This window comes from Stegostoma tigrinum, chromosome 26 (assembly GCF_030684315.1).
Source record: "Stegostoma tigrinum isolate sSteTig4 chromosome 26, sSteTig4.hap1, whole genome shotgun sequence".
Classification (NCBI taxonomy): Eukaryota; Metazoa; Chordata; class Chondrichthyes; order Orectolobiformes; family Stegostomatidae; genus Stegostoma; species Stegostoma tigrinum.
Window position 1 is genome coordinate 46,894,037 of NC_081379.1, and position 27,413 is coordinate 46,921,449.

At 44.1% G+C, this 27,413-nt stretch overlaps 1 protein-coding gene across 2 annotated transcripts; it reads left to right on the top strand.

Annotated features, from left to right (window-relative positions):
- LOC125463934 (solute carrier family 2, facilitated glucose transporter member 11-like) lies at positions 1-24,826 on the top strand. Of its 2 annotated transcripts, XM_048555735.2 has the most exons (13): positions 1-115; positions 2,445-2,543; positions 2,655-2,790; positions 4,893-5,053; positions 5,498-5,622; positions 6,657-6,786; positions 7,868-8,016; positions 8,889-9,076; positions 12,170-12,280; positions 12,580-12,681; positions 14,177-14,252; positions 14,784-14,911; positions 22,253-24,826. In XM_048555735.2, the coding sequence occupies exons 2-13, from the start codon at positions 2,506-2,508 to the stop codon at positions 22,475-22,477; spliced, it is 1,569 nt and encodes a 522-aa protein (XP_048411692.1). In that variant the 5' UTR covers positions 1-115; positions 2,445-2,505; the 3' UTR covers positions 22,478-24,826. The 2 variants fall into 2 exon arrangements, with proteins under 2 accessions (XP_048411692.1, XP_048411693.1); XM_048555736.2 differs by lacking the exon at positions 2,655-2,790.
- Positions 24,827-27,413: the final 2,587 nt, after the last annotated feature.

The following is a 27,413-nucleotide window of genomic DNA, read 5'->3' on the forward strand; positions in this document are numbered from 1 at the left end:
CCTGACAAAGCTTTAAAAAGCTCACTTCAACCCAGAGACATCCAACCAGCTCAGGAATTACCAAGCACAGGGAACTCTTTCTGGGCAGAGACAAGGCACCATGCTGAAGAAACTGGTATGTTTTATACATGAATTCCTCCTGCTTCTCACTTTACCTGTGCATTCTCTTCCACCTGTCAGCAATGCTGACACAGATCTGTGTGGTTGATACAATAAGCCAGAATAAGTTCCTATGAGGAATTGTCACTCAGGCAAACCAGCAAGGATGGCTGCTTGTGTGAAGTGGAGATGCACACATCCAGCACTATTTATGGAGCTTTATCCGTATCTAACCCCATGCTGTACCTGTCCTGAGTGTGTTTGACAGGGACAGAATAAAGGGAGCTTCACTTTGTGTCTAACCGCTTGTTGTGTTTGCCTTGATCGTGCTTTGGAGAGTGTAGACAGAGTTTTAATTTCCTGTGAGCCCATTCCAGACGACTGTTAGAATGTTTGCCAGGGCAGTGCAGTGGGAGCTTTCCTCTGTTTCTGTTGGTGCCTTTCATGGGGGAAGAGTATAGGGAGCTTTACTCTGTATCAAACCCATACTGTGCATAGGAGGGGTTTGATGCAAGAGTTTTGAATATTTTTCTTTATTTCTGAACAATGCTGTCTCAGTTCTGGGTATGTGTGATGGAGTTATAATCATTAACACTTACAAGTGGCAGAAAGCACTAATGTTCCCAAATTGTGGACTGAGTTCAAGGAGGGATTCCAGAAATTGAGAATAGCAGTGAAGCAATTATACCAATCACTGCCCCTCACGATATTATTTCCTTGGTTTGATAACAGGGATCTACAGCTGGTGACTGCAATGTGTCCAAAGCCCAGGGACAGGAATGGTGCACGGTCAAACTCTCTCCCCAATGTGCTCACTTCCACAGACACAGTGCAGAGTTTACAATCAGAATGTCACTGCTTCCTCTCACAGCAGGCTGGCAATGAGGCTCAAGCAGAACAAACTTTTCTTAAGTTTGGAGGGATTTGTGGGACTTGTTTAGTTTGGGACTATGGTCGCCACGGACTGGTTGGACCGAATGGATAGTTTCTGTGCTGTATCACCCTACAAGTCTATGACAATTGTCACTTCACCTCCAGAAGAGTTCAGGCAAAGTGTTTTGAGCCATTTCAATGCCAAGCTGCAATGCTGTGTAGATGTGACTATTCTGGAAATGGAGATGTAGTACAGTAATAGATATCCCCCACGACCATTATCCGTGGCTAGAATCAGTCATAAATTGTAAGTTCCATCCTACAACCTTGTGTTTATATCCTATTGATATTATTGTTTCTGAAAGGAAGGTTGTCACTGTGAAATGAGTGATGTATATGTGGGACAATCATGGCCTTTGTTGCTGGAAATGGGGAAATAGGGAGAAGGCAATTCAACCTCCCAAGTATTTTACCCCTTTCATTTTGTGACAATGTTCTTTAGTCCTCTCGTCAAATAAATCATGGTCAACCTCAGCTCTGAAATGTTAAATTGTCCTGGTCATTATGGGCAGGTTAGGGTGAAGGGCTTGTTGACTCTTTGACCTCCCACCTCCAGCCTCAACACAATTTTGGAGGAAGAGAGTTACAGGTTTCTCTACTCTTTGTCTGAAGAAATGCTTCCTGACATCACCTCTGAACAGCTTAATTCAATTTTTTTAAGGTTTTGACTCTCCAAGCCAGTGGACATATACTTACTCCATTAAATTTTTTTAACTGCAAAGATTTATCATAAAAGAACTTAATCTACATTCACATGTACTAAAGCAATTCTGTACAGTCTTTGCATATGATGAAAAACAAACATTAGAATATGATATTCCCTGCAGTTGCAATAAAACAGGCATTTCTGACTCATACAGGACAGTATTCACATACATTGAGGTATCGAGAGGAACTGGCAACCAAACAAACCTCCACTGTACCTTGGTGCAGCTGCCCCAAGCTTTAGTGCATCCCTCAGCACATCCAGGCCTTGGAATGTGCCAGTCTGCAACATTCAGTCTTTGCATTGGAAGACCAACAGATTTTGAGCAGACCACAGAGTGTCTTACACCGAGGTGATGGTTCTCCAGGTGCAGTTGATGTTAGACTCAGTGTATACCCCAGGGAACTGCCCATAAAACACGTTGTCCTGCATCATCAAATCCTTAGTGTTAGATTAGCTCTTAGTCTTCTGCAATCAAGGGAATACTAGACTAATCTAACTTAAAGCCTTTTAGTCCAAGTAATATTCTGGTCAAATTTTCTAAACTCCCTTTAAGTGCTTCCTAAGGTGGATGTTATTTGGATCCATCTTTCTTTGTCTAAGTTAGATAACTTCCCCATTGAACTGTTATCTGCTACAACTTTTCTCACTGTGATATTGTTAAGTGTTCTTGTGATTCATTTCTGTCCCTTTATTCTCTCTGTAGCTCCAGGGACGTATGCTTCTCCCATTGATCCTTGTGACTGGGATTGGAGGTGGCTTCCAATATGGATTCAACATGTCTTCAATCAATGCACCTTCAATGGTAAGTAACTCCAACTGGTATTGAAGGGGATGTTGATGATCATTTACAGTGAATTCTCTCAAGTGGGGCAGAGCAGTTACTTTGACAGAGTTTGGGATTTGTATATTGCAGTGGAAGAGAACTGACTGGGATTCTTTCTCATTCATGGGATTTGGGCATCACTGGCTGGGACAGCATTTATGGCCTATCTCTCATTGCCCAGTTAACGATCAGTTACATTGCTGTGGTCACGCGTAGGCCAGACCAGGTAAGCAGCTCTAAGGAGAGGCTGAATAGGCTGAGGTTACCTTCCCTGGAGCATCAAGGGTTGAGGTGTGACCTTACAGAGATTTATAAAATCACAAGGGGCATGGATAGGGTGAATAGTCAATGTCTTTTTCCCAAGGTGAGGGAGTTCAATGCCGGGAGGCATAGGTTTAAGGTGAGAGTTGAAAGATTTAAATGGGACTTGAAGGGCAACATCTTCACACAGAGGGTGGTGTGTGTATGGAATGAGCTGCCAGAGGAAGTGGTGGAGGCTGGTACAATTACAACATTTAAGAGGCATCTGGATGGGTACATGAATAGGTAGGGTTTCGAGGGATATGGGCCAAATGCTGGCAAATGGGACTAGATTTATTTAGGATATATTGTTGGAATGGACATGTTGGACCAAAGGTTCTGTTTCCATGCTTTATATTTCTATGACTCTAAGACTGCAGTTTCCTTCCCTAAATGACATTAGGCGCTTTTCTGAACAATTGGCAATGGTTTCATGGTCATCATTAGAATCTTAATTCCAGATTTTGACTGAATTCAAATTCTAAAATCTGCCGTGGTGGGATTTGAACTTGGGTCCCCAGAACATTACCTGGGCCTCTGGATTAATAGTCTAATAGAATAGCTAATACTGCTAGGCCATCACCTCTCCAAAGGGAGCAAACCTGCCCAGATTGATGAGGGATTTAAATCCCCTCCCTGCGGGCTGAAACATGAAATTTTGAATCAGACAGTGTAGAAAGAGACCACTCACATCCTGCACGTGCAAAGCTTCTTGATAGACACTTCCAATCTGTCCCTTTTCCCCCTCATTATCCTAATATCTTCCCATTTTCAATGCTGTTATTGAACTAACTTTCAAAAGGCAAATTGGATAATCGTTTTCACTATCCTTTCGGGAAGTGCATCCCAAATTATCACAATGTGTTTAGTATAGAAAGTTTTCTTCACCTTCCATCTCATCCTTTTTTTTTGCAATCACCCCAACATGTGTCCTCCACTTACCACAGCTCCTGGCAGTGAGAGCTGCTTCATAAACAGTCTGAAGCCCAGGTACTGGTGGATTTATATTATCATGCCAACAATTATTGAGCTACTTAAAACAGTGAACATCTTTTGCAAGTTGGAAGGGAGAGGGAGAATGTTCCAAAGTCACAAATGTGATTTCACATGGAGCTAAAATAGAAGTGTTCTCACTGAGACAGAAGGATATTTTATTTTTAAAACTAGAAAGCAACCAGCAGGAGACATTTTGAACTGTTAATATTTTTATTGCTCCTGAAAGCTTGCCTCAGGTGTGCAGAGTTTCACTGGCACAGAGTGACTGTAGGCAAGTGCCCTGTTTAGCACTTCGGTTGGGCGTATGTTATGTGATGCTGAACACACTAACTGACTTACCAAAGAGAAACTAGTCAGCATCAAAATGAGGTTACCCACACTCGAAGGAGCACCTTTCACAAATTTAGGATATACCAAAGTATTATACGACCAATGATGTATTGCTACAAGTAACAATTACTGTTGTAATAAGAAATATGCAATAGATAGTTGGTGCACAGCAGGATCACACACATAGCAAAGTGATCTCAATCAATCTGCTCCCAGAAATGTTGTTAGTGTGATTCATATTGGTCAGAATACCAGGAAGAACTAACCTGCTCTATTTTAATTAGTGCCATTTTTTATCCAAAACCTGTGACAGAGTACTATTGTCTCGGTCACTCACTAGCATTCAGGAATCGAATTCTTTGCACATGAACTTGATTTTCTAATAATGCATGCAATCTGGCTTTTGGTAAAAATGTGGAAAATTTGGCAAAACTGTGTCATTGCGTGTTCCTCTTCTAGATATTCCACAGTGACAAGAAGTACTTAATTGAATGTAAAATACTTGAGGTTATGAAAAGCTATATGTAGATGTATATCTTCCTTTCTATTCTGACAGTCCTATTCTACTTGAAGCATTAACTCTGTTTCTCTCTCCACTGATACTGTCAGACCCACTGAGTTTCTCCAACATTATTATTTTTTAAAATTTCTTCCTTTCTGTTATTCTACACAGAGGATTTCAGATTTATTTTAATATTACAGTTTATTAAGGAATTCATTGCTGAGACTTGGGTCACTCGCTTTGGCACAACATTGGATGAAACGGCCATCACACTCCTCTGGTGTGTTATCGTCTCAATCTATCCAATCGGAGGACTGATTGGAGCTCTGAATGCTGGGCATCTCTCCATAAAGCATGGGAGGTAGGAATTGACGCAAACCTGTTCTGTGAAAATAATGCACCAAAGTGTAAATCACTCAGAGACAGTAAGAACTGCCAATGCTGGAGTCAGAAATAACACAGTGTGGAGCTGAAGGAGCACAGCAGGCCAGGCAGCATCAGAGGAGCAGAAGAAGGGTCCCAACCTGAAACGTCAGCTTTCCTGCTCCTTTGACGCTGCCTGGCCTGCTGTGCTCCTTCAGCTCCACACTGTGTTATCAAAGTGTAAATGTTGTTTTCCAGGGGAAATATGTCATTTTGGTCCACAGATAGTTATCTACCTTCCCTCAAATGGGCTACTCAGTGACGTGCTCAATCTCATAGGCAGCTCATCTGGTGAACTGACTTGGTTTGATTTTGAGTGTGGGTTGGACTCAAATGTCACTAAATATCTCCTGCTAATTGAACGATTTGATTTGTGTTCCAGGAAGAACGCTCTGCTTTTCAACAACATTGTAGCCATCATAGCTGCTATAATAATGATGCTCAGTAAGAAGGGGAAGTCCTTCGAGATGATCATGGTGGGGAGGTTCCTCTATGGCATTAATGCAGGTACCTGCAACAGTGTTTCATCCTCCTGTCTTTATTTTCTAAGGTATTTCTAATATTTCTGACAACTGGTTCAGAGTACAATTCAGCTGTTTTGTATAATATGATGATTCCTGGCCCCTGTGTGGTTTGGATGAGTGAAAGGAGTCCAGGATTAACATGGACAAGCCAACAAAACACTCTCAATTAGAGCCAAGTTTTTGTGGAAAATGTTCATCCTACCTGGGTTGTCGTGACAGTTGAACAGAGAAATTTGTAACTTCTGCAAGTGTATTTTTTGCATTACATTCAGCAAGAAAGTGTGAGAAGGAGACTTGTTTTACCTAAGTGGTTGAATGAATTTGACAAAGCACTGATTGACTCACCGTACCATTTATTTATTACATTACTGTGCTGTTCGGTTCCTGAATAAGGCCGTGCATTCACTGTCCAAGGTGCTGAAAGCCAGCACCAATTAATTACAGGCAAATTTCTCTTTCATTGTACTCATGGATCTATTGTCGATGATTGTCCTGTTATTGGTGGTGTTATTTCTGGTTGTACCGTTGAGTGTGTTATTGATGACACTTGAGTGTGTCCTTAACAGTGATGTTATGGTGCGTGTGTGTGGTATTGATGACTGTAATTGTGGGTGTGTTTTTGATGGTGATAATGTTCAGCGTGTTGTTCGGGGTGATATTGTTAGGCGTGTTATTGGTGATTATGCTTTCACAAGTATTGTTGATGAATGTCATATTGTGTGTGTTATTGGCGGTTGTGTTTTGAGCGTGTTTACAGATGGCTGTATTGTGTGTGTGTTCTTGATTTCTCTCTGGTGTCTTACTGATCACTGCACTATTGAATGCATTTTTGACAGCTACCATTCTGCTTTTTGTAAACTATCACATGATTTAGAAAAAGTGGGGTTACAGGCCAACAAAAGACAATGCAAATGAGTCAAACCATATCCAAGAGGTGGGCATGATTTGTAAAAACGGGCTATGAAGTGAGGGAGCTTTCCTTTTATCAGTTTTTTTAAAAAATTCTGTTATTTGAAGGTATTGGCCTCAACGTTCACAGTATGTACCTTGGCGAGAGTGCACCAAAGGAATTGCGAGGCCTTGTATCTCTGACCCGGGCAATGTTTGTTGCCTTTGGTAAATTCATTGGACAAGTGGTTGGACTCAGGTAAGATCTCAATCCTTGCAAATACAAATCTCATCCAGTACTTCACTCAGGCTGCTAGCCATTGGTAACTGGAGATTTAATATTTTCCCTGGTTGAACTCAAATTAAGTTTTAAAAAATATTTACATATTCTTGCGGGGTGCATAACACTTTCATCAGAGCTGTGATGAAATTAACCATTTTGAGGATTGGTGTCATTATTGGACCTTGTGACTATTTTTCTGTCTCCTTATGCCACTCCCCATCTCCGTTACATCCTCTCAGTTTCCAAGTGCCCCAAAACACCAGAGTCTCTCTGAATCACTTATTACTGCTAATAATAACAAATAACAACAATCTACATTTACATACCTCCTTTATCAATGTTGAACATCCCAACGTGCCTCACAGGAGCACAATCAGATAAAAACAAACATTAAACCAAGGAAGGAGACATTAAGATACGCAACTGAAACCTTGGTCAGGAGAGTAGAATGTAAGGAGCATTTTGAAAGAGAGACACAGCTAAGGGAATTCTAGAGCTTGAGACCTGACAGCTGGGGGCACAGCCTTCAATGGTGTGTCAAAGGAGGCCAGGAATGCACAAGTCATGAATGCCCCTCCCTCCCCTTTACTAATAAACTACTAGCTCAATCTCAAGAGTATCAAACCTGCTGGCTAACAGATAGCTAATTTGGGAATCCAGATGCAAAGAATTACTGATCAGAAAATGAAAATATTGATAAGCTGCAATGGGTATGTAATCTGAATGCTTCTTGTGGCACAGAGCATACAATAAGCCTCAACTGTCCTGTTCATTTAGTTTGTAAAATCATTGAAAACCAGAGTGCTAGTGTTTGCCTTTCTTAGTTGTTGACTGATGTTAGATACTTGCTAAATATTGAAGAATTTAAATCTGCATGTTTACTATAATTGCCTGCATTCTGTGTAGTATGTTTCCTCCTCATTTGGGTAAATGGGATTGTGTTAGCAACACAGTCAGTCGTCAGTGCCCCTTTCTGTTGGCTATATAAGGACACTGCACTTGGCCTAATGGCCAGTGTCCACTGCTTTCTGACCTCACTGTCTTTGTTGTTCCTCAGGGAGATTTTGGGCACTGAGGCAGCCTGGCCATTGCTGCTCGCCTTCAGTGGCCTGCCTGCCCTCATTCAGCTGGTGCTGCTGCCGTGGTTCCCAGAGAGCCCCAGATACCTCCTGATCGACAAGGGCAACAAGGTCCTCTGTGTGGAAGGTGAGTGTGAGAGGGTTTGGGAGGTGGGGAATCTGTCAGGGAATCCGCTTTTCACGGGTTAGATTTATCATAAAGGAGTTTAGCCAAATAGTCAATTATTCGAAAGGCAGATAAGATGTTGATTACCACAATTTAACAATCGAACATGTTCAGTAACCATAAAAGAGACAAACTGTGAACCGTTTTCACTTTTCTGTTTATTTATAAAAACCAAAAATTGTGGCGCAGCCCTGCATTATTTGTGTCCCCTTTCCCTTTCTGTGAGATTTTCCAGCCATTTTGAGCAGCCAAACATCCTAATCCATTCAATAGTGACATCTTGCTGCAAAAAAAGATTATTTAGGCAACTGGACAGCAGCTAATCCAAGGACATGCTTTGAAGAGCATGCTAAAGGAGGAGAGGGAGATAGAGAGGTGGAAAATGAGGGTTTCTCAAGCTCAGGACATCAAAACTGAAGGCATGGCTTGCCAGTGGTGCAGTGTTGAGGTGCTAAATTGGTCAAAACTGCAGATATCTCAGAGAGTTCTTGGGGTTGAAGTACTTTGTGGATCCAAAAGGGAAAAGCAGCAACAGTGAAATTTGGAAGCGAACCTCCATTGTGAAGGCATGTTGGATCAATGTTTGTCATTTGCAGGTTTTTTTCTCATTTCTTTCTGTGGAGTTAAGGAGGGCTCGAGGCTGTAGAGGGATTTGACAATAAGGACGGCAATTTTAAAGTCAAGACCTGGGTTGCAGGTTAACCGAAACTAGGTGGAGAGTATGGGTCAGCACCTCACGCTGTTTCTGATAGTTTTATAAGCAAAGGCTGTGTTGGGTTTTGGTGAAGCTACCCCTGAAATAAGAGCCTGTGTTTTTGGTTATTTATCCACAGCTTTGCGGAGACTCTGGGGTCAGGGAGACTTCTTTGAGGAGGTCCAGGATATGGAGGCTGAGCAGGCTGCTGCAAAGGGAGAGCGAGCAAAGACCGCCAAGGAGCTGTTCCAAGATCGCTCAGTACGCTGGCAGCTCATTACCAACATCATGCTGACCATTGCTATGCAGCTTTGTGGCATCAATGCAGTGAGTAGACATGGCTTTTAATCAGCGACCAGTATTGCAGTGCAGGAGACAGAATAAGAGACAAATATATGCTAATTGGAACCTCCTTTGAGCAGAAGATTTGAATGGAGCTGTTTTTGTAAGGTGTGTTCAGGAGGGTTTCCTAACGCAGTACGTTGACAGGCCGACGAGGGGAGAGGCCATTCTAGACTTGGTGCTCGGAAATGAGCCGAGGCAGGTATCAGATCTTGTGGTGGGAGAGCATTTTTGTGATAGTGACCATAACTGCCTAACATTCTACATAGCTATGGAGAAGGAGAGGATTAGGCAAAATGGGAGGATATTTAATTGGGGAAGAGGAAACTATGATGCGATTAGACATGAGTTAGGAAGCATGGACTGGGAGCAGTTGTTCCACGGTAAGGGACCTCTAGACATGTGGAGACTGTTTAAGGAACAGTTGTTGGGAGTGATGAATAAATATGTCCCTCTGAGACAGGCAAGAAGGGGTAAGGTAAAGGAACCTTGGATGACGAGAGCGGTGGAGCTTCTTGTGAAAAGGAAGAAGGTAGCTTACATAAGGTGGAGGAAGCTAGGGTCAAGTTCAGCTAGAGAGGATTACATGCAGGCAAGGAAGGAGCTCAAAAATGGTCTGAGGAGAGCCAGGAGGGGGCACGAGAAAGGCTTGGCAGAAGGAATCCAGGAAAACACAAAGGCATTTTACACTTACGTGAGGAATAAGAGAATGATCAAAGAAAGAGTAGGGCCGATCAGGGATAGCATAGGGAACTTGTGTGTGGAGCCTGAGGAGGTAGGGGAAGCCCTAAATGAGTTTTTTGCTTCTGTCTTTACGAAAGAAACGAACTTCGTAGTGAATGAAACCTTTGAAGAGAAGGTGTGCATGCTGGAATGGATAGAGATAGAGGAAGCTGATGTGCTGAAAATTTTGTCAAACATTAAGATTGACAAGTCGCCAGGCCCGGACCAGATTTGTCCTCGGCTGCTTTGGGAAGCGAGAAATGCAATTGCTTCGCCACTTGCGAAGATCTTTGCATCCTCGCTCTCCACTGGAGTCGTACCTGAGGACTGGAGAGAGGCAAATGTAATTCCTCTCTTCAAGAAAGGAAAAAGGGAAATCCCCGGCAATTATAGACCGGTAAGTCTCACGTCTGTCGTCTGCAAGGTGTTAGAAAGAATTCTGAGGGATAAGATTTATGACCATCTGGAAGAGCATGGCTTGATCAAATACAGTCAACACGGCTTTGTGAGGGGTAGGTCATGCCTTACAAACCTTATCGAGTTTTTTGAGGATGTGACTAGAAAAGTTGATGAGGGTTGAGCTGTGGATGTGGTGTATATGGACTTCAGTAAGGCATTTGATAAGGTTCCCCATGGTAGGCTCATTCAGAAGGTCAGGAGGAATGGGATACAGGGGAACTTAGCTGCTTGGATACAGAATTGGCTGGCCAACAGAAGACAGCGAGTGGTAGTAGAAGGAAAATATTCTGCCTGGAAGTCAGTGGTGAGTGGGGTTCCACAGGGCTCTGTCCTTGGGCCTCTACTGTTTGTAATTTTTATTAATGATTTGGATGAGGGGATTGAAGGATGGGTCAGCAAGTTTGCAGACGACACAAAGGTCGGAGGTGTCGTTGACAGTGTAGAGGGCTGTTGTAGGCTGCAGCGGGACATTGACAGGATGCAGAGATGGGCTGAGAGGTGGCAGATGGAGTTCAACCTGGATAAATGCGAGGTGATGCATTTTGGAAGGTCGAATTTGAAAGCTGAGTACAGGATTAAGGATAGGATTCTTGGCAGCGTGGAGGAACAGAGGGATCTTGGTGTGCAGATACATAGATCCCTTAAAATGGCCACCCAAGTGGACAGGGTTGTTAAGAAAGCATATGGTGTTTTGGCTTTCATTAACAGGGGGACTGAGTTTAAGAGTCGTGAGATCTTGTTGCAGCTCTATAAAACTTTGGTTAGACCGCACTTGGAATACTGCGTCCAGTTCTGGGCGCCCTATTATAGGAAAGATGTGGATGCTTTGGAGAGGGTTCAGAGGAGGTTTACCAGGATGCTGCCTGGACTGGAGGGCTTATCTTATGAAGAGAGGTTGACTGAGCTCGGTCTCTTTTCATTGGAGAAAAGGAGGAGGAGAGGGGACCTAATTGAGGTATACAAGATAATGAGAGGCATAGATAGAGTTGATAGCCAGAGACTATTTCCCAGGGCAGAAATGGCTAGCACGAGGGGTCATAGTTTTAAGCTGGTTGGTGGAAAGTATAGAGGGGATGTCAGAGGCAGGTTCTTTACGCAGAGAGTTGTGAGAGCATGGAATGCGTTGCCAGCAGCAGTTGTGGAAGCAAGGTCATTGGGGTCATTTAAGAGACTGCTGGACATGTATATGGTCACAGAAATTTGAGGGTGCATACATGAGGATCAATGGTCGGCACAACATTGTGGGCTGAAGGGCCTGTTCTGTGCTGTACTGTTCTATGTTCTATGTTCTATGTTCTAATACATATTAGAAACCGATCAAAGGCAAGACAGTGCAAAGATGGTGTATAAGGCTGAAAAGGAGATAGAATCAGAGGAAGGACACTCTTACAGATACATACACTGACACACAGATACACAAACACAGACACATCTGCACACACACAGACACAAACACACTGGTACTGAAATTGACACACACAAATATAGATCAAACATCAATTGACATATAGATTCACTCAGTAATACATACATTGAGACAAATATTTCCACACACACAAGTCAGATATATACACTGACACACACATGAAGAGACACATACACAAACACATGCACACAACACACTCACATGTTGTGTGCAAACAGAAACACTGATAACCACTTAGAGATACACACATATACATATAAGCACACATACAACCCACTTTGAGATATACAAACCCAGATACACATGAGCTAATTGACAGTCGGTGATACTGACAGGAGAGCTAACCTGAAAGGAAAGAGGCAGACATAGAATGAATGTTAAGACAGACGATTAAGGCACACTTAATTTTGTGCACTTTCGTAGTGAAAGAAAGATATCAGATTTAAGATATATTTGGTTTCTCTCACCAGATTTACTTCTACTCTTCTGAAGTGTTCCAGGAAGCTGGAATTCCTGACTGGACGATACCATATGTGGTGCTGGGGGCTGGTGCAACACTTCTGCTGACCTCCATGGTTTCTGTAAGTGACAGTCGAATTGGAAATGATGCACAGAGAGAGAGAAATAGTAGGAACTGCCAATGCTGGAGAATCTGAGATAACACGGTGTGAAGCTGGATGAACACAGTGGGCCAAGAAGCATCAGTGGAGCAGGATCAGGTCTCAACCCAAAACGTCAAACGTTCCTGCTCCTCTGATGCTGCTTGGCCTCTGTGTTCATCGAGCTTCACGTAGAAAGAGAGAGAATTGGCTTTGCATAAATTGTTGGAGCATCATATCTCACTGATGTTACTGAAATCCTTTTGTTTATTTATGAATAGGGATTTTTCATTGAGCGAGATGGGAGAAAGGCTTTACTTTGGAAAGGATACACCCTCATGACCCTGTGGGCAGCACTCCTGTGTGTTACTCTGCCTCTGCAGGTGAGGTTTTGAGCCTGGAACCTATAATCAATGGTTTATATACGTAATGGTTTATGCATAGAGAGAATAACTGTGCTAAGGAGAAAGTTAGAGGCTGGAATCTTATCAAGGGGCTTGGTGGTGTTTATATACACAATGTAGACAGCAAAATTTCAGGAAGTTAGTTCATCACAATGACCTTCTCAAGGGCAAGGATGGATAGAAACAGACTAGATTCCCTTCAGTGTGAGAACAGGCCCTTTGGCCCAACAAGTCCACACTGCCCTTTGGAGCATCCCACCCAGACCCATCCCCCTATAACCCACAAACCCCTGAAGACAATGGGCAATTTAGCATGGACGATCCACCTAGCCTACACATCTTTGGACTGTGGGAGGAAACCGGAGGAAACCCACATAGACACGGGGAGAATGTGCAAACTCCACACAGACAGTTACCCGAGGCTGGAATCGAACCTGGGTCCCTGGCGTTGTGAGGCTGCAGTGCTAACCACTGAGCCACCGTGCCGCCCACTGTGGGCAATAAATGTTGGCCCAGTCTAAAAATATATGTTAAGAAAACAAGTACGCAAGAGAATTACAGACTGGAATCTAATTGAGGCATTTGATGAGGTTGATTGGATTGCAACATTTGGAGAGTGTGCCCCATTGGGGTGAAGCCTGACATTTGCTCAATATTGAGACTAGTGATGCTGCAAACCACCATTTCCTAAGAGGCCCCTGTCAGAATCCTTTAGCATTCTTTTAGACTTCAGTCTGCTGGTAGGATCATTTGCTTTGCCCCAAGGTATATAGTTATTGATGGGGTCACAGAATGAACACTGATCCATTGTACCCTCCATTCAACCAACCCTTCTCCATCTTCATGTCCTCACAAATATTGCTTCCGCATACATCAACATTTCCGTTCATGGAAACCCACAGGTCAGTTAAAACCATCTGCACTGCATCTTTTTCACGACTCCAGGCCTACCTGCCTTCCTTCTATATCACCACCAACAACATTGCTGAGCATGATCTCCCAGCAAACATCCTCTGGAGACAGGAACAGGGCATTAAGGAAGTCGCAAACAAGTTCGTTGTGACAAACTCTATCTGTCAAATAGCTCCGAATACTCAAAGTAGTCCTTGCTAAAGAGGTTTTAGGAAATGCCAGGAACTCGACACTGCCAACGTTGAGCACTGGGGCCTACGTACAAATCTCTAATGCACTTGTGGAGACACATAACCAATTATCACTGAGGAGTGACCCCATACAGACCACATGTGTAATTAACAGTGACTCAGCAAATGAGGAGATTCACTAAATAACCTTGGAGTTGCTGGTCTGCCTGTTCTCCCCGTCATTCTGACTGTGTCCTCAAAGTGTGACACACTGATAGGTGTCGTGAACACTTGTGACATTGTTACTCAGAGATGATCAAAAAACTCTCTGCTGCAGGGTCAATGGATCCTTCTGTGTTTAGTATTCAATTCTCTGACATCTTGTTTTCCAGCATCAGTTCACCTGGATGCCTTACTGCAGTATATTCCTCATCTTTGCGTATATCTTCAGCTATGGAATCGGTCCTGGTGAGTACACTGTGGCCAACTGGAGCAGCAATGAAAGGGAGGGGACCCATCACACCTGTACCCATCAAAGGGAGGGGGGAATCTCACTGGTGGGAAGGGTAGAGGGAGTCCCACCAGTGTGAAGGGAGGGGAGTATGTGACCAGGGAAAGCAGGGGTGGGGGTGGAGACCCACCAGAGTGAATGGGTGTCCCACAGAGGGATAGTGAGATGGGGGAGGATGAGTCTCCCAGGATAAGAAAGGAAGGTGGGGGTGTGGGGGTGAATCAGACGATGGACAGCAATGTTCTGTCGGAGAGAATCACCCTCATAGAGTTGTAATGGGACAGAAAGATAGTGTGGGGAGGGAGAATGTTCCTGTGTGGTGAAGTTGGGGAGGGGATGGAGAGATGTGCACTGCCACAGCATGGTGGCACCAGGCAGGGTTGAAGGGTTGGTCAGTGCCTTAACACTGGTGTTATTTAGTGAGCTGAATTAATTGTTGACAGAAACAGCTTGATATCAGACACTGAGAAGGTGTTTTATTTCTCTAGCGGGAGTGACTGCAATCATCCCTTTCGAAATCTTCACTCAGTCCTACCGACCTGTAGCCTTTGTGATAAACGGCTCATTCCAGTGGCTGGGCCTTGTCCTTCTGGGAATGATCTTCCCATTTATTGTGGTGAGTAAGGTCACAAGTAACCCTGAAACAGGAGGTTCCTCTGTATAACATTCACCGGGAAAACCATGAACAGATCTCATTTCTTTTAGGAATATAGGGAAAAGTGTTCAGGCCTTTGATTCTGTTATTTCATTATGGATTATCTATATTTTAACTCCTTCTACAAGATTTGGTTCTATATTGTGTTATGCCCGGATTCGTCAAGAATTTATTGCAAAGAATTACACCGTATTTAAAGCAGAGAAAGAGCCCATTTAACTGGTCAATGTTGGCTTCATCCTCTCACCCTGTTTCATCTCATCTGATCAGTCGATCTTTCTCCCTCACCAGTGTCTCTAATTTCCTCTTCTGCTGCTGGCCTCAACTCCTCCTTCAATCAAGTCAACCTTCTCTTTCTCTTTTCTGCAGCCCCAGCTAGCTCAGTCTTTGCCGATGGGTGTAACCTCCTGGTTCTGGTATTATTTAAGTTTATTATTTAAGTCAATCACTTCTTGCACCTTCTCCAGTGCCTCTGCAACCCTTCTATAATAAGGAGACCCAAGCTGTTCACAGTCTAACTAAGGCTCTATACAGGTTTAACACAATTTCCATTTTTCAATTCTATTCCTCTACACATTAACCCCAATATTTGATTAATGGCCTTATTAACTGTATCTCCATATTTCTGCTGACCAGTGTACCCTCTCTTCCTCTATCTATTTATACTTGTGTTTTCCTAGGCGTATGTGGGCTCTATATTTTGCTGTCAAAATGTGTTACCTCAGTTACATATATTGAAGTTCATTTGTCAATCAGAAGCTCATTCTGCAAGTTTATTAAGGTCTTCCTACCTTTTGTCATGGTCCTCTTCTATGTTAATTTTACTCCACAAGTTGGTGCAATTTTGAAATTGCGTTTCTGGTTCCTAACAGTAGATCACTTGTGTAAGTTGTGACTAGTGATGGTTCCACCTAAAACATGACTTTACCATCTTGTGTCAGTCTTTGTTACTATCTTTAACCCTGACTCTCTGTTTTCAATTTTATAGCCAAGTTCACTATCTGTTCAGCTATTTGTTTTCTGACTCTACAAGCTCTGATTTTAGTCATGAGACTGTTATGTGCCACATTACTGAAGGTCCTTCAAAAACCCAAGTGCATTTTATCACGTATTATTCTTATCCATCCCCTCTGTTGCTTCTTTACAGAGTTAAATAATGTTGATCAAAAATGACCTTGCCTTTTAAAATCTATGCTGGCTATTTATATTTTGTGGCTAGACATTTTCCATTAAATTATTGCCCTTATCTCTCCTAATGCTGATGTCAAACTAATTAGTCTATGGTTTGCAAGATTTGTTTTATCGATCTTTCTAAGTTTGGGGATCACATGAATTGTCCTGCAGTTCTCTGGCATTATTTCTTTTCCTAATTAATTTTTAAATACATGCAATGATGACCCTGCCATCTCTTCAACAACGCTTTTTAACTTGCTTGCATTTAACCTACTGCAATCCAGGATTTTATCCTCTCTGGATTTGATAAAGTGTATCAGTTACGGTATGAAAGCTGGGTTTCTGAAACCAAACCTTTGGGTAAAATGTATGGGGACAACTTTTATGACTTGAGTATTAGAGGGTTTGTGTTCCAAGTCAACTATTTTGAACTGTCAAACTATTGGAAATCACAGTGTGGTGGAGGGGCTGATGTTGGACTGAGGTGGACAAGGTCAGAAATCTCCCGACACCAGATTGTAGTCCATTTGAAAACAATCTTTCGGAGCATTAGTCCTTCTTCAGGTGTCAGTGAGAGAGGTAATATCAGGCACAGAATTTATAGGCAAAAGATCAAAGGGTCACACCATTGATGGGGATGTACTAAACAAACCTAAAATTTTGTTAAATCTTTAATCAGTTACAAATTTTTAATTGATTAATATGTCTATGTAAATCCCGAATTCCTTTCAAGTCACAGTCCTGAGAGAACCAAAGGTTTTATTAGAATGAAGAAGAGGTGACATTTTAGGTCAGACAATGCATGTTAGGTGTGAGGCCTTGTTTAGAATCTGTTTGTGTTTTAGTTTGGAGTCAGATTGGTTTTATTTCTAAAGCAGGAATTTATAAAACGCCATATTGACTGACTTTCTATAAATTTTGTGCTTTTTGAACAAACTGAAATGCATCTGCAAATACAAATTCACCCCATAGATTCACGTGTGTGTGTGTGTGTGTGTGTGAATGAGGGATAGAGGGTGTGTGTGTGTGTGTGTGTGTGTGGGGGGGGTTGTGTATCTGTGTGGGGGGTGGTGGTGGTGAGGGAGAGTGTGTGTGTGTGAATGAGGGATAGAGAGTGTGTGTGTGTGGGGGGGGGGAGGGTGTGTGTGTGTATGTGTGTGTGTGTGTGTGTGTGTGTGTGTGTGTTTATAATTTGGTGGGGCCACCTGTGGTGCGACATGAAGCCAAGATCCCAGTTGAGGCTGTCCTCATAGGGACTGAACTTCACTATCAGCCTCTGCTCGGCGACTCCGTGGTTGTATATCCCGAAGCCTGCCTTGAAGGATGTTTACCCAAAGATCTGAGTCCGAATGTGCTTGACCACTAAAGTGTTCCCCAACTGAGAGGGAACATTGTTGTGCTGTGTCCATTGATCCAATGTCTGAGCATCTACACGGTCTTGCTAATGTACTATGCCTTGGGGCATCCTTCCCTGCAGCATATGAGTGAGACAACATTGGCTGAGTCATACATACGCACTGTCTCTCTCTCTCTCTCAAAAACACACACACAAACACACACACACACACACACACACACACTCTCCCTCCTCCCCTCCCCACCCACAGACACACTCCCTCTCTTCCACCCCCCACACACACAATCCACCCCCCTACATACACACACTATCCACCCCCCCACACACAAACTATCCACCCCCCCACACACATATTCACCCCCCCACACACACACTATCCACCCCCCACACACACACACTATCCACCCCCCACACACACACACACTATCCACCCCCCCACACACACACATTATCCACCCCCCCCACACACACACACTATCCAGCCCCACACACACACACACTATCCACCCACCCCACACACACACACTATCCACCCCCCACATATACACACTATCCACCCCCACATACACACACTATCCACCCCCCACACACACACTATCCATGGCCCCCACAACACACTATCCACCCCCCCACATACACACACTATCCACCCCCTACACACACTATCCACCCCCCCAAACACACACTATCCAACCCCACAGACACACACTATCCACCTCCTACACACACTATCCACCCTCCCCCCCCCACACACACACACACACACACACACACAATCCACCCCCCTACACACACACTATCTACCCCCCCCACACACACACACACTATCCACCCCCCCCACACACACACACACACACTATCCACCCCCCCCACACACACACACTATCCACCCCCCCACACACACACACACTATCCACCCCCCCACACACACACTCACACTATCCACCCCCCCCACACACACACTCACACTATCCACCCCCCCCACACACACACTCACACTATCCACCCCCCACACACACACACACCACACACACACACTATCCACCTCCCACACACACACACTCACACTATCCACCCCCCACACACACACACTATCTACCCCCCCACACACACTATCCACCCCCCCACACACACACTATCTACCCCCCCCACACACACACTATCCACCCCCCCCACACACACACTATCTACCCCCCCCCACACACACACACTATCCACCCCCCCCACACACACACACTATCCACCCCCCCCACACACACACACACACACACACACACACACACACACACTATCCACCGCCCACACACACACACTATCCACGGCCCCCACACACACACTATCCACCCCCCCACACACACACACTTTACCTCCTATGATCTGTGGCAAACAGATGCTAAACAAGTTCTCACACCTAACGTACATTGTCTGCCCCCACACCCCCACATACACACACTATCCAACCCCCCCACACACACACTATCCACCCCCCACATACACACACTATCCACCCCCCCACACACACACACACACTATCACCCCCACACACACACACACTATCCACCCCCCCCACACACACACACTATCCACCCCCCCCACACACACACTCACACTATCCACCCCCCCACACACACACTCACACTATCCACCCCCCACACACACACACACACTATCCACCTCCCACACACACACACTCACACTATCCACCCCCCACACACACACACTATCTACCCCCCCACACACACTATCCACCCCCCCACACACACACTATCTACCCCCCCCACACACACACTATCTACCGCCCCCACACACACACTATCTACCCCCCCCACACACACACACTATCCACCCCCCCCCACACACACACACACACACACACACACACACACACACACACACACTATCCACCGCCCACACACACACACTATCCACGGCCCCCACACACACACTATCCACCCCCCCCCCCCACACACACACTTTACCTCCTATGATCTGTGGCAAACAGATGCTAAACAAGTTCTCACACCTAACATACATTGTCTGACCTAAAACATCACCTCACCTTTACACTGATAGAACCTTTAGTTCTCTCAGGACCGTGACTTGAAGGATTTTGGGGATTTACATTTATATATAAATCAATTAAAACCTTCTAACTGATTTTGAAGAAGGGTCCAGACCCAAAACGTCAGCTTTCCTGCTCCCCAGATGCTGCCTGACCTGCTGTGCTCATCCAGCTCTACACCTTGTTATCATTGGTTTGTGCGGTACGTCCTCATTACTGGTGTGAACCTTTGATATTTTGTGTATAAATTCTTAATCTGATACTACCTCTCTCACTGACACCAGGAGAAGGACTGAGGCTCTGAAAGATTGTGTGTTCAAACAAACCTGTTGGACTATAACCTGGTGTTGTATGATTTCTGGTGATGGCTGACTGATCGCTGGCCGTGGTGCTGAAATCAACAGGCAGCTCCTGCCTCAGACTGTCCACCAGTATTTCTGGTGTTTCACTGACATCATAGAACAGAATCCTAACAGTGCAGAAAGAGGCCACTCAGCCCATTGAGTCTGCACCGACCCTTCAAAGGCATCCCACCCAGATCATTCCTCACACCATCCCTGTAACCCTGAATTTCCCAAGGCCAATCCATCAAAGCTGCACATCTTTGGACTGTGGGAGGAAACCCACGCAGGCACAGGGAGGATGTGCAAACTCCACACAGACAGTCACCTGAGGGTGGAATTGAACCTGAGTCCCTGGCATTGTCAGGCAGCAGTGCTAACCACTGAGCCACCATGCCACCCCAAAATAACTGCAGTTAAGGAAAATACTCATGACGTCGGGACTTTGCAAAGTAAGTGTCAGGATCCCAAGTGGGTTTGCGAGCTGACATGTTAAGGTCCTGAGTTCAAAGGCGGCAATGGTCACCAGGGAGTTCTGACCACTTTATAACAACTGTCATCCTGCTCTAACAATCCCTCTACTCGCAGCCTTCACTGAGGGAGGCGGACAATTTTTAAGCCTTGATATCAGGTGTCAGTGGGGAAATATTTGAGCAGCACTACGCCAGGCCATTCCCAAAAACGTTGCTTCCAAACGACTGTGCAGTGTACAAAAAAATTAAAGATTTTGTAGCCAAGGTCTGGGGGTTGACTCTTACACAGAATTGACTCAAATTTGAGTACATGGATTACCTGTTCTTTCCTACCTTACATATCCATGTGCTTTTTAAAAAATCATCTTCTGCCCACTGATCCTGGAACTTAAACTTTCTACTGTTCCCAGCATCTTAACGGGCGGGTGGTGGTTAACACAGTGTGGAGCTAAAGGAACACACAGGCCAGGTAGCATCAGAGGAGCAGGAACGTTGACCCAACACATCGTCATTCCTGCTCCTCCGATGCTGCCTGGCCTGTTGTGTTCCTCCAGCTCCACACTGTGTTATCTTTGACTCCAGCATCTGCAGTTCTTGCTACCTCTTATTGAGGTAGTACAGTCCAGATTTCAATGCCCCTTCTGTGAGGAAGGGTGACATCACCTCTGGACAATTTACATCTCAATTTAATGTTCTGTCACTTGTCTAGGGCTCTCCCACCAGAGGAAGCATGACTATCTATGTCAGAACAGTCAGGTTTCTGATTCCGCTCCATTTTTCTCATTGTTTTATGGAATCTAGACATCACTAGCAGTATTTGTCGACCATCCACAATTGCCCTTGAACTGAGGGATTTCCTTGGCAATTTCAGGGGCAGAAAGGTATCAGACATCCTTCCCTAAAGAACATTGGTAAACCAAAGTTTACTTTTCAAAAATCAGTGGTAGTTGCATTGACTTGGAACCTAGGCTCACATTGCCTTTGCAGTACTGAGGGAGTGCTGCATTGTTGGAGCCAGAAAGAAACTCAATCTGCCCTCTCAAGTCAACATAAAAGACTATTCAAAGAGTCAGAGTATTTCCTGGCAACATTTAACTTTTAAATAGCACGGAGAACAAATTCACTGGTCAATCGTCATTTTTATTTTTGCTCTGCGCAAAAGATGGTTATCAACGGAATTTCAAAGTATTCCAAAGTTCATTTGCATCTGAATTCCTTTGAGGTATTTCTAGAAGAACTGATGTGATGTTGTTTGCTTTTTATTCGTTTAAATATCAATAAGCAAAAGTAACTCTGATGACCAAACATGGGGGTGAGTGGTTTCAGTTGCTTTTCACTGATGCAGCCTTTTGCTGATCTGTCTTTATGGGTTAAGACTCTGGCTTCAGACCTGAACACTGACAGACTGTTCCCTTTTAGACTACACTGTCTCCACTCTTAGTGCACTACATCTCACTCTCTGCTTTACCTAAGAGTAACTAATGTTTGACACTCAGGATTTTCAATGATTTGGTTTATTTACACAATTTCTCTGTAATATAAAAACCGAAAGAACTGCGGATGCTGTAAATCAGAAACAAAAACTGAAATTGCTGGAAAAGGTCTGGCAGCATCTATGGAGAGAAATCAGAGTTAACATTTTAGGTTGTGTGACCCTTCCTCAGAGCTGAACCGTTAACTCTGATTTCTCTCCACAGATGCTGCCAGACCTGCTGAGTTTTTCTGGCAATTTCTGTTTTTGTTCTCTGCGATACAGTTTTCTAGTACAGATTATTGACTACAGATCTGTTCTCACCTTAGCTATCACAATATTACATAACTGGCCTGTTCTCATTACACTGTGAGTGTTTGCTTATTTAAGCCAGCCTGACCCTGTTCTCTTTCTGCTTCTTCCAGGAGGGACTGGGCCCATTCTGCTTCCTGATCTTCTTGGGTGACTGTCTGATCATTGCTGTGTTCATCTTCATCATTCTCCCAGAAACAAAAGGAAAAACTATCCTGGAAATCAATGAGGAGTTTCGGAAAATCAACCGCAAGAGAATGGGAGGTAGCTCTGTGGCAGTTCGCAGTAAAGCCCCACAGCAGGATCCGGAGATCTTTGTCATTGCTACCAGACTGTAAGGGGTTAAAAAGGATAAAAGTGGTGACAAATTGGTCAACAGGGAGGAGATGAAGCAGCACTGCCTTCTACACTCAGACCTCAGCACCTTTTACAGCCTGCTTTTGCCATCAGCAAGTTGATCTCTCCGTGGGATCCCTTTGGAAGCAAAGAAGAGTCAGATATAGAGGCTGTGTGCAATGGATGTTATATATTTGAAGACTTAACCCCAAAATGACCAATGGCTCTAAGTGGTTTTGCTGACCACTGCTGGATAATGTCTGTATATCTGTTTCTCTCTGCAACTTACTCTCAATGGTGTGCCTCGCTAACCTGAAACTGAAGGAACCTACTGTTAAAATATTTCACAATCTCAGGGCATCTCAAAGTGACAAAGGAAGGTTAAACTTAGTGCACATCATGTAACTAATAAGGTTGGTGAGTTACAGACACAAATTGCCACATTTTATTATTCGGCCTGGTGGCATTCTAACTGAGTTCAAATGCGGCCCGTGAATGGGCTCTTAATATTCCTGGTTTCCAAGTTTTCAGGAATAACAGAGAAGAAGAAAGAGAAGCAGCATATAGTGGTCAGGATTAAAGAGGCCAGTACGTGACTCCAGACCCACAACAACATGGTTGACTTTTAATTGGCCCATTGTGAGAAAACCCACTAGATCCAACATGCTTCTCAGTGCTGTTCATACTGGGCATTGATTGGGAACATTGGTCAGCGGATTTACCGAAATATCTGCTTCTCTTACCATTACAGCATCATACATACCTTCAGAAATGGACTTTGTACGGATGATAGCATTCCAACAGCTTCTCGAACATCCCATCTGTTCTTTATTTCCACGGAATTCAAAGGAACAAAAGTCTACGCCGAGGGAATGAAAATTCAGGGAACAAAAATATTGGAGGTATCTCTTCAGCATCCAAACTGGGATTCACTGATTTCTAGTTTACTTTTTCTTTTGATAGCTACATTACGTGAGGCTCAAGTGTTTATAGCTTCCATGACACTTGCCCCTCCACCATTTATTTCAGAGCTGTTTCTGAGGGGGAGGGAGGAAAGTCGGAGAACATTGCATGGATTTCTGGAATTATATTTTGTGATATATTTGCTGCCTGGGTAAAACTGTGTATTTGAGCAAAGAAGTAGGCTTGAATCTTAAATGAACATACAGATATGAGAAGTAGGCCCCTCAGCCTGTCCAGCCTGGTATATCACACAACAGGATTATGGCTAATTTGATTGTGGCCTCAAATCTATATCCCTGCCTCACAAAAAAAAACTTTCACTCCCTTTTCAGTCAAGAATCTATTACTCTTTGTCAAACAAAGACTGAGTTGACTTCTTCCTCCACTGCTTCCTGGGGAAGACAGTTCCAAAGACCTATGGCCCTCTGAGAGAGAGGAAAACTTCACCTCATTTCTGTCTTAAATGAGACAGCCCTTATTTTTAAAGTGAACTCTTCCCCAGTTCCCAGTCATATGATAAGGCTAACTGTTCTCACATCAATGGTTGGGATATGGCAGACTCAATCAGGGATTAGGAGCTATTGACAAGAGCAAGACTCAAAGAAAATGGAAGAATGCCAGTCTTTGTGCCAACTCTAAATAAAATTGAGAGGCCGTTCCCGGTCTCGGTTATGTTTATTACATTGTTCCTCTACAACATCAGTATCACTGCACAGGCAAGAACCCTTTGTTCCTGTCACCTCACCTCACCTTACTGAGAAGATTAGAGATCACAGCGCCCACAAAGTTTCATCTGAATAAATTTCCTGCTCTTCATTACCTTTTTATCAGATTGAGCTCCCTTAGTTTATAAAGCTTGTGCAAGTAAAATGTGACATTCCTTCAAAGTCTTAAAATAACTCGTTTACACTGCGAATATTGGGCGGAAACCCTGTGAAAATTTTGCAGGAGCCAAATGTGATGAGTTTACATATCAGTCCAAACAACTTCCTTCCAAAAAGCTCACCTCAATTTACATTAATTTAATACGTGAGCACCTAGAAGAATGTTCGCTAAACTCTGATGTCTACAGGGTAACCTTAGCAGGAATCTAAACCTCTTATTTATCATGGAGCACTCTCTCTGTCTAGTCTGACATTTTGAAGTCTATTTATTTGACTCTAATACCAGACTGATACAGACGCCTGTTGGGGGACGGAGACCTCAGCTCACACCCTCTGTCCACCAAAGTGCCCAGGTTTGGGCCCTCGTTGCACATGATGTCCCAGAATTTCCAGCACATAACAACAAATCCAAACACATCCACCCAGCTCTCAATAGGCTCTGAATCACGGTCTGTGTCTCATCTGTTTACTGTTCGTTACTCAGCATTTCGCATTATTGCACAATAGAACAATGATTTTTATCTATTGTGAAGATGTATCTGAAATAAAGACTTTTTAAGCAATGAGGAAGGCGTGTCACTTTTTATTATGTATCAGGATTTAAATGTGGAACAAGCTGTTTGTTACTCAGTGCTCAGGGTCTTGCTGTGAATTTTTGGAACTTCTATTTTTGCAGGTTCAGCCTACCTCGGTTGACCCCAGGTCCACAAGGAGAAGCTTGACCCTTTCAAAACCCGTGATATCCCAAAAAAGCCTGACTACAAAACGCAGTCACTGCTATAGTGTAGATAAAAGGGGCAGTGACTTAGTGCAGCTGACAATAAAGAATATTCTATTCAATGAAGGAGGAACATAAAAGCGAATGACTAGTCGTTAGGCAGGATGTTGAGGAGCACTCGCCCTTCACTGACAACTGGCCACAGAATCTTCACAGCCAGTTTATCATAGATTTGCTGTCACTGCGTGACTGACCTAAGGCGGTCCCTGCTCCAGGGGAATATGGTGTTTGTAAGCAGGGCAAGGAATAAACGAGCTCTTCAAACATTCATTCTGAAGAATCCAGCACTGAGACACTAAGGTCCCAAAACAGTAAGTATAAATTACATTTAAATTGTAGAGTGGCACGGTGGCTCAGTGGTTAGCTCTGGTGCCTCACAGCATCAGGGACCTAGGTTCGATTCATCCTTTCGGAGACTGTCTGTGTGGATTTTGCACAGTCTCCCCGCATCTGCATGGGTTTCCTCCGCGTGCTCCAGTTTCCTCCTACAGTCCAAAGGTGTGCAGGCTAGGTGGATTGGCCATGCTAAATTGCCCAATGTGTTCAGGGGTGTGTGGGTTATAGTGGGATGGGTCTGGGTGGGATGTTGCAAGGGGTGGTGTGGACTTGTTGGGCCGAAGGGCCTGTTTCCACACTGGTTCCACACAATGCAGGGTTTTGGGGATAGAGATGTGAGCAGCATGCTGTTTGGATGGATGGTATGGACTTTGTGGGCCAAATGGCCTGCTTCCACATTTTAGGAATTCTATGACGCTCTATACAGACGACAAAATAACGAGAGGTACGGAGAAATGGAATTACGGAAAGTTGGAATTACAGCAAGATATTAAAGACGAAGTTTTAAGAATAGTTTCAGATTGTTAATAACCTTTAACTATACTTAAAGTCTGTACGAATGAGATTCCAAACTTACAAAAGAGAATTTTCAGGGTGAGGGGTATAGCTGGAATTATGGCTTAGAATAGAATCTTACAATTAGGGAGCTGGTGGAATAATTGGAATACCAACCCAAAACCACACGTTAATGTTCGGGCACATAGTTTTGAAATTCACAATGGCAGATGACGAATTTTGAACCCAATAACATTGAAAGCTAGCCGAATGGTGATTATGATACTACTGTTGATTGTTCTAAGAATCCTCATAGTTTGACAATAACACTTAGGAAGCCAATGTACCATCTGTTACTGGTCTGTCATAAATAGGAGTCCAGACCAACAGCAGCGTGGTTGACTGCCCTCCGAAACAGCCTAGGAAACCCCTCAGTTGTTTCAAACCACAACCGATCTGTATTTTCTGTTGATAAGAAAGCTCTAGGCGGACCACTGGGCTACCGGAAATGACGAGGGGTAACACAGCCCTGTCGACCCTGCAAAGTCCTCCTCACTAACATCTGGGGCTTAGTGCCAAAATTGGGAGAGCTGTCTCACAGGCTATTCGAGCAGCAGCCTGAAATAGTCATACTCACAGACTCATACCTCACAGGTGATGTCCCAGGCCACCATCAACATCCCTGGGTACATCTTGTCCCACTGGCAGGACAATGCCAGAGCTGGCAGCCTCCATGTTCGATGCCACCTGGAGGACGCACTGAGAGTGGCGAGTACATAATCTGAGTGGCATCTTCAGTCCAACACTAACTGTGGGGTGGCAGCACCACGACTGATTTTTGAAAGGATGTCACTGTTAGCCTGTGCTTGTGATAGGTGAGGGGACCAAGAAAAAGGCAAAACCTGCTTGACCTGGCTTGATCCCAGAAGCATCTGTCCATGACAACATTGGTGATGGTGGAATCAATAGGAACTGGGGGGAAACTATGCTTGTTGGAGTCATACAGGGCCTTTGGAAGATGGTGCTGGTTGTTGGAGATTAGTCAACTCTGCAGAAGTTCCTCAGGGCAGTGTTCTAGGCCGAACCACCTTGAGCTGCTTCATCAATGACCTTCCCTCCATCGTAAATTCGGAAGTCGGGATGTTTTCTGATAGCTGCATAATATTCAGCACTTTTCACGACTCCTCAGATACTGAAGCAGTCTATGTCCATAGCTGTATGATTTGGACAATACTCAGGTTTAACCTGACAAATGCCAAGCAACATTCATGCCACACAAGTGCCAGGCAATGGGCATCTTCAAGAAGACTGAATTTAATCATGGAGCAACTGCTCCAATGTTCTGTGCACGATAATCATGGTATTGACTTCTGGATATGGAAATTTCTGCCATGCACCTCCGAGGTAATGGCCTTCAAGAAAATTAGAGGGAATGTTGCTTCTGATCGCTAGGCAGGTCCAAAGTGTGATCAACACACTGAC

Excerpts from the sequence above, each read along its gene's own strand:
- LOC125463934 (XM_048555735.2), top strand. The coding sequence starts at position 2,506 with ATGGATTCAACATGTCTTCAATCAATGCACCTTCAATG. Across the intron at positions 5,623-6,656 it reads CCTCTATGGCATTAATGCAG|GTATTGGCCTCAACGTTCAC; the intron begins GTACCTGCAACA and ends TGTTATTTGAAG. Across the intron at positions 14,253-14,783 it reads CAGCTATGGAATCGGTCCTG|CGGGAGTGACTGCAATCATC; the intron begins GTGAGTACACTG and ends TTATTTCTCTAG.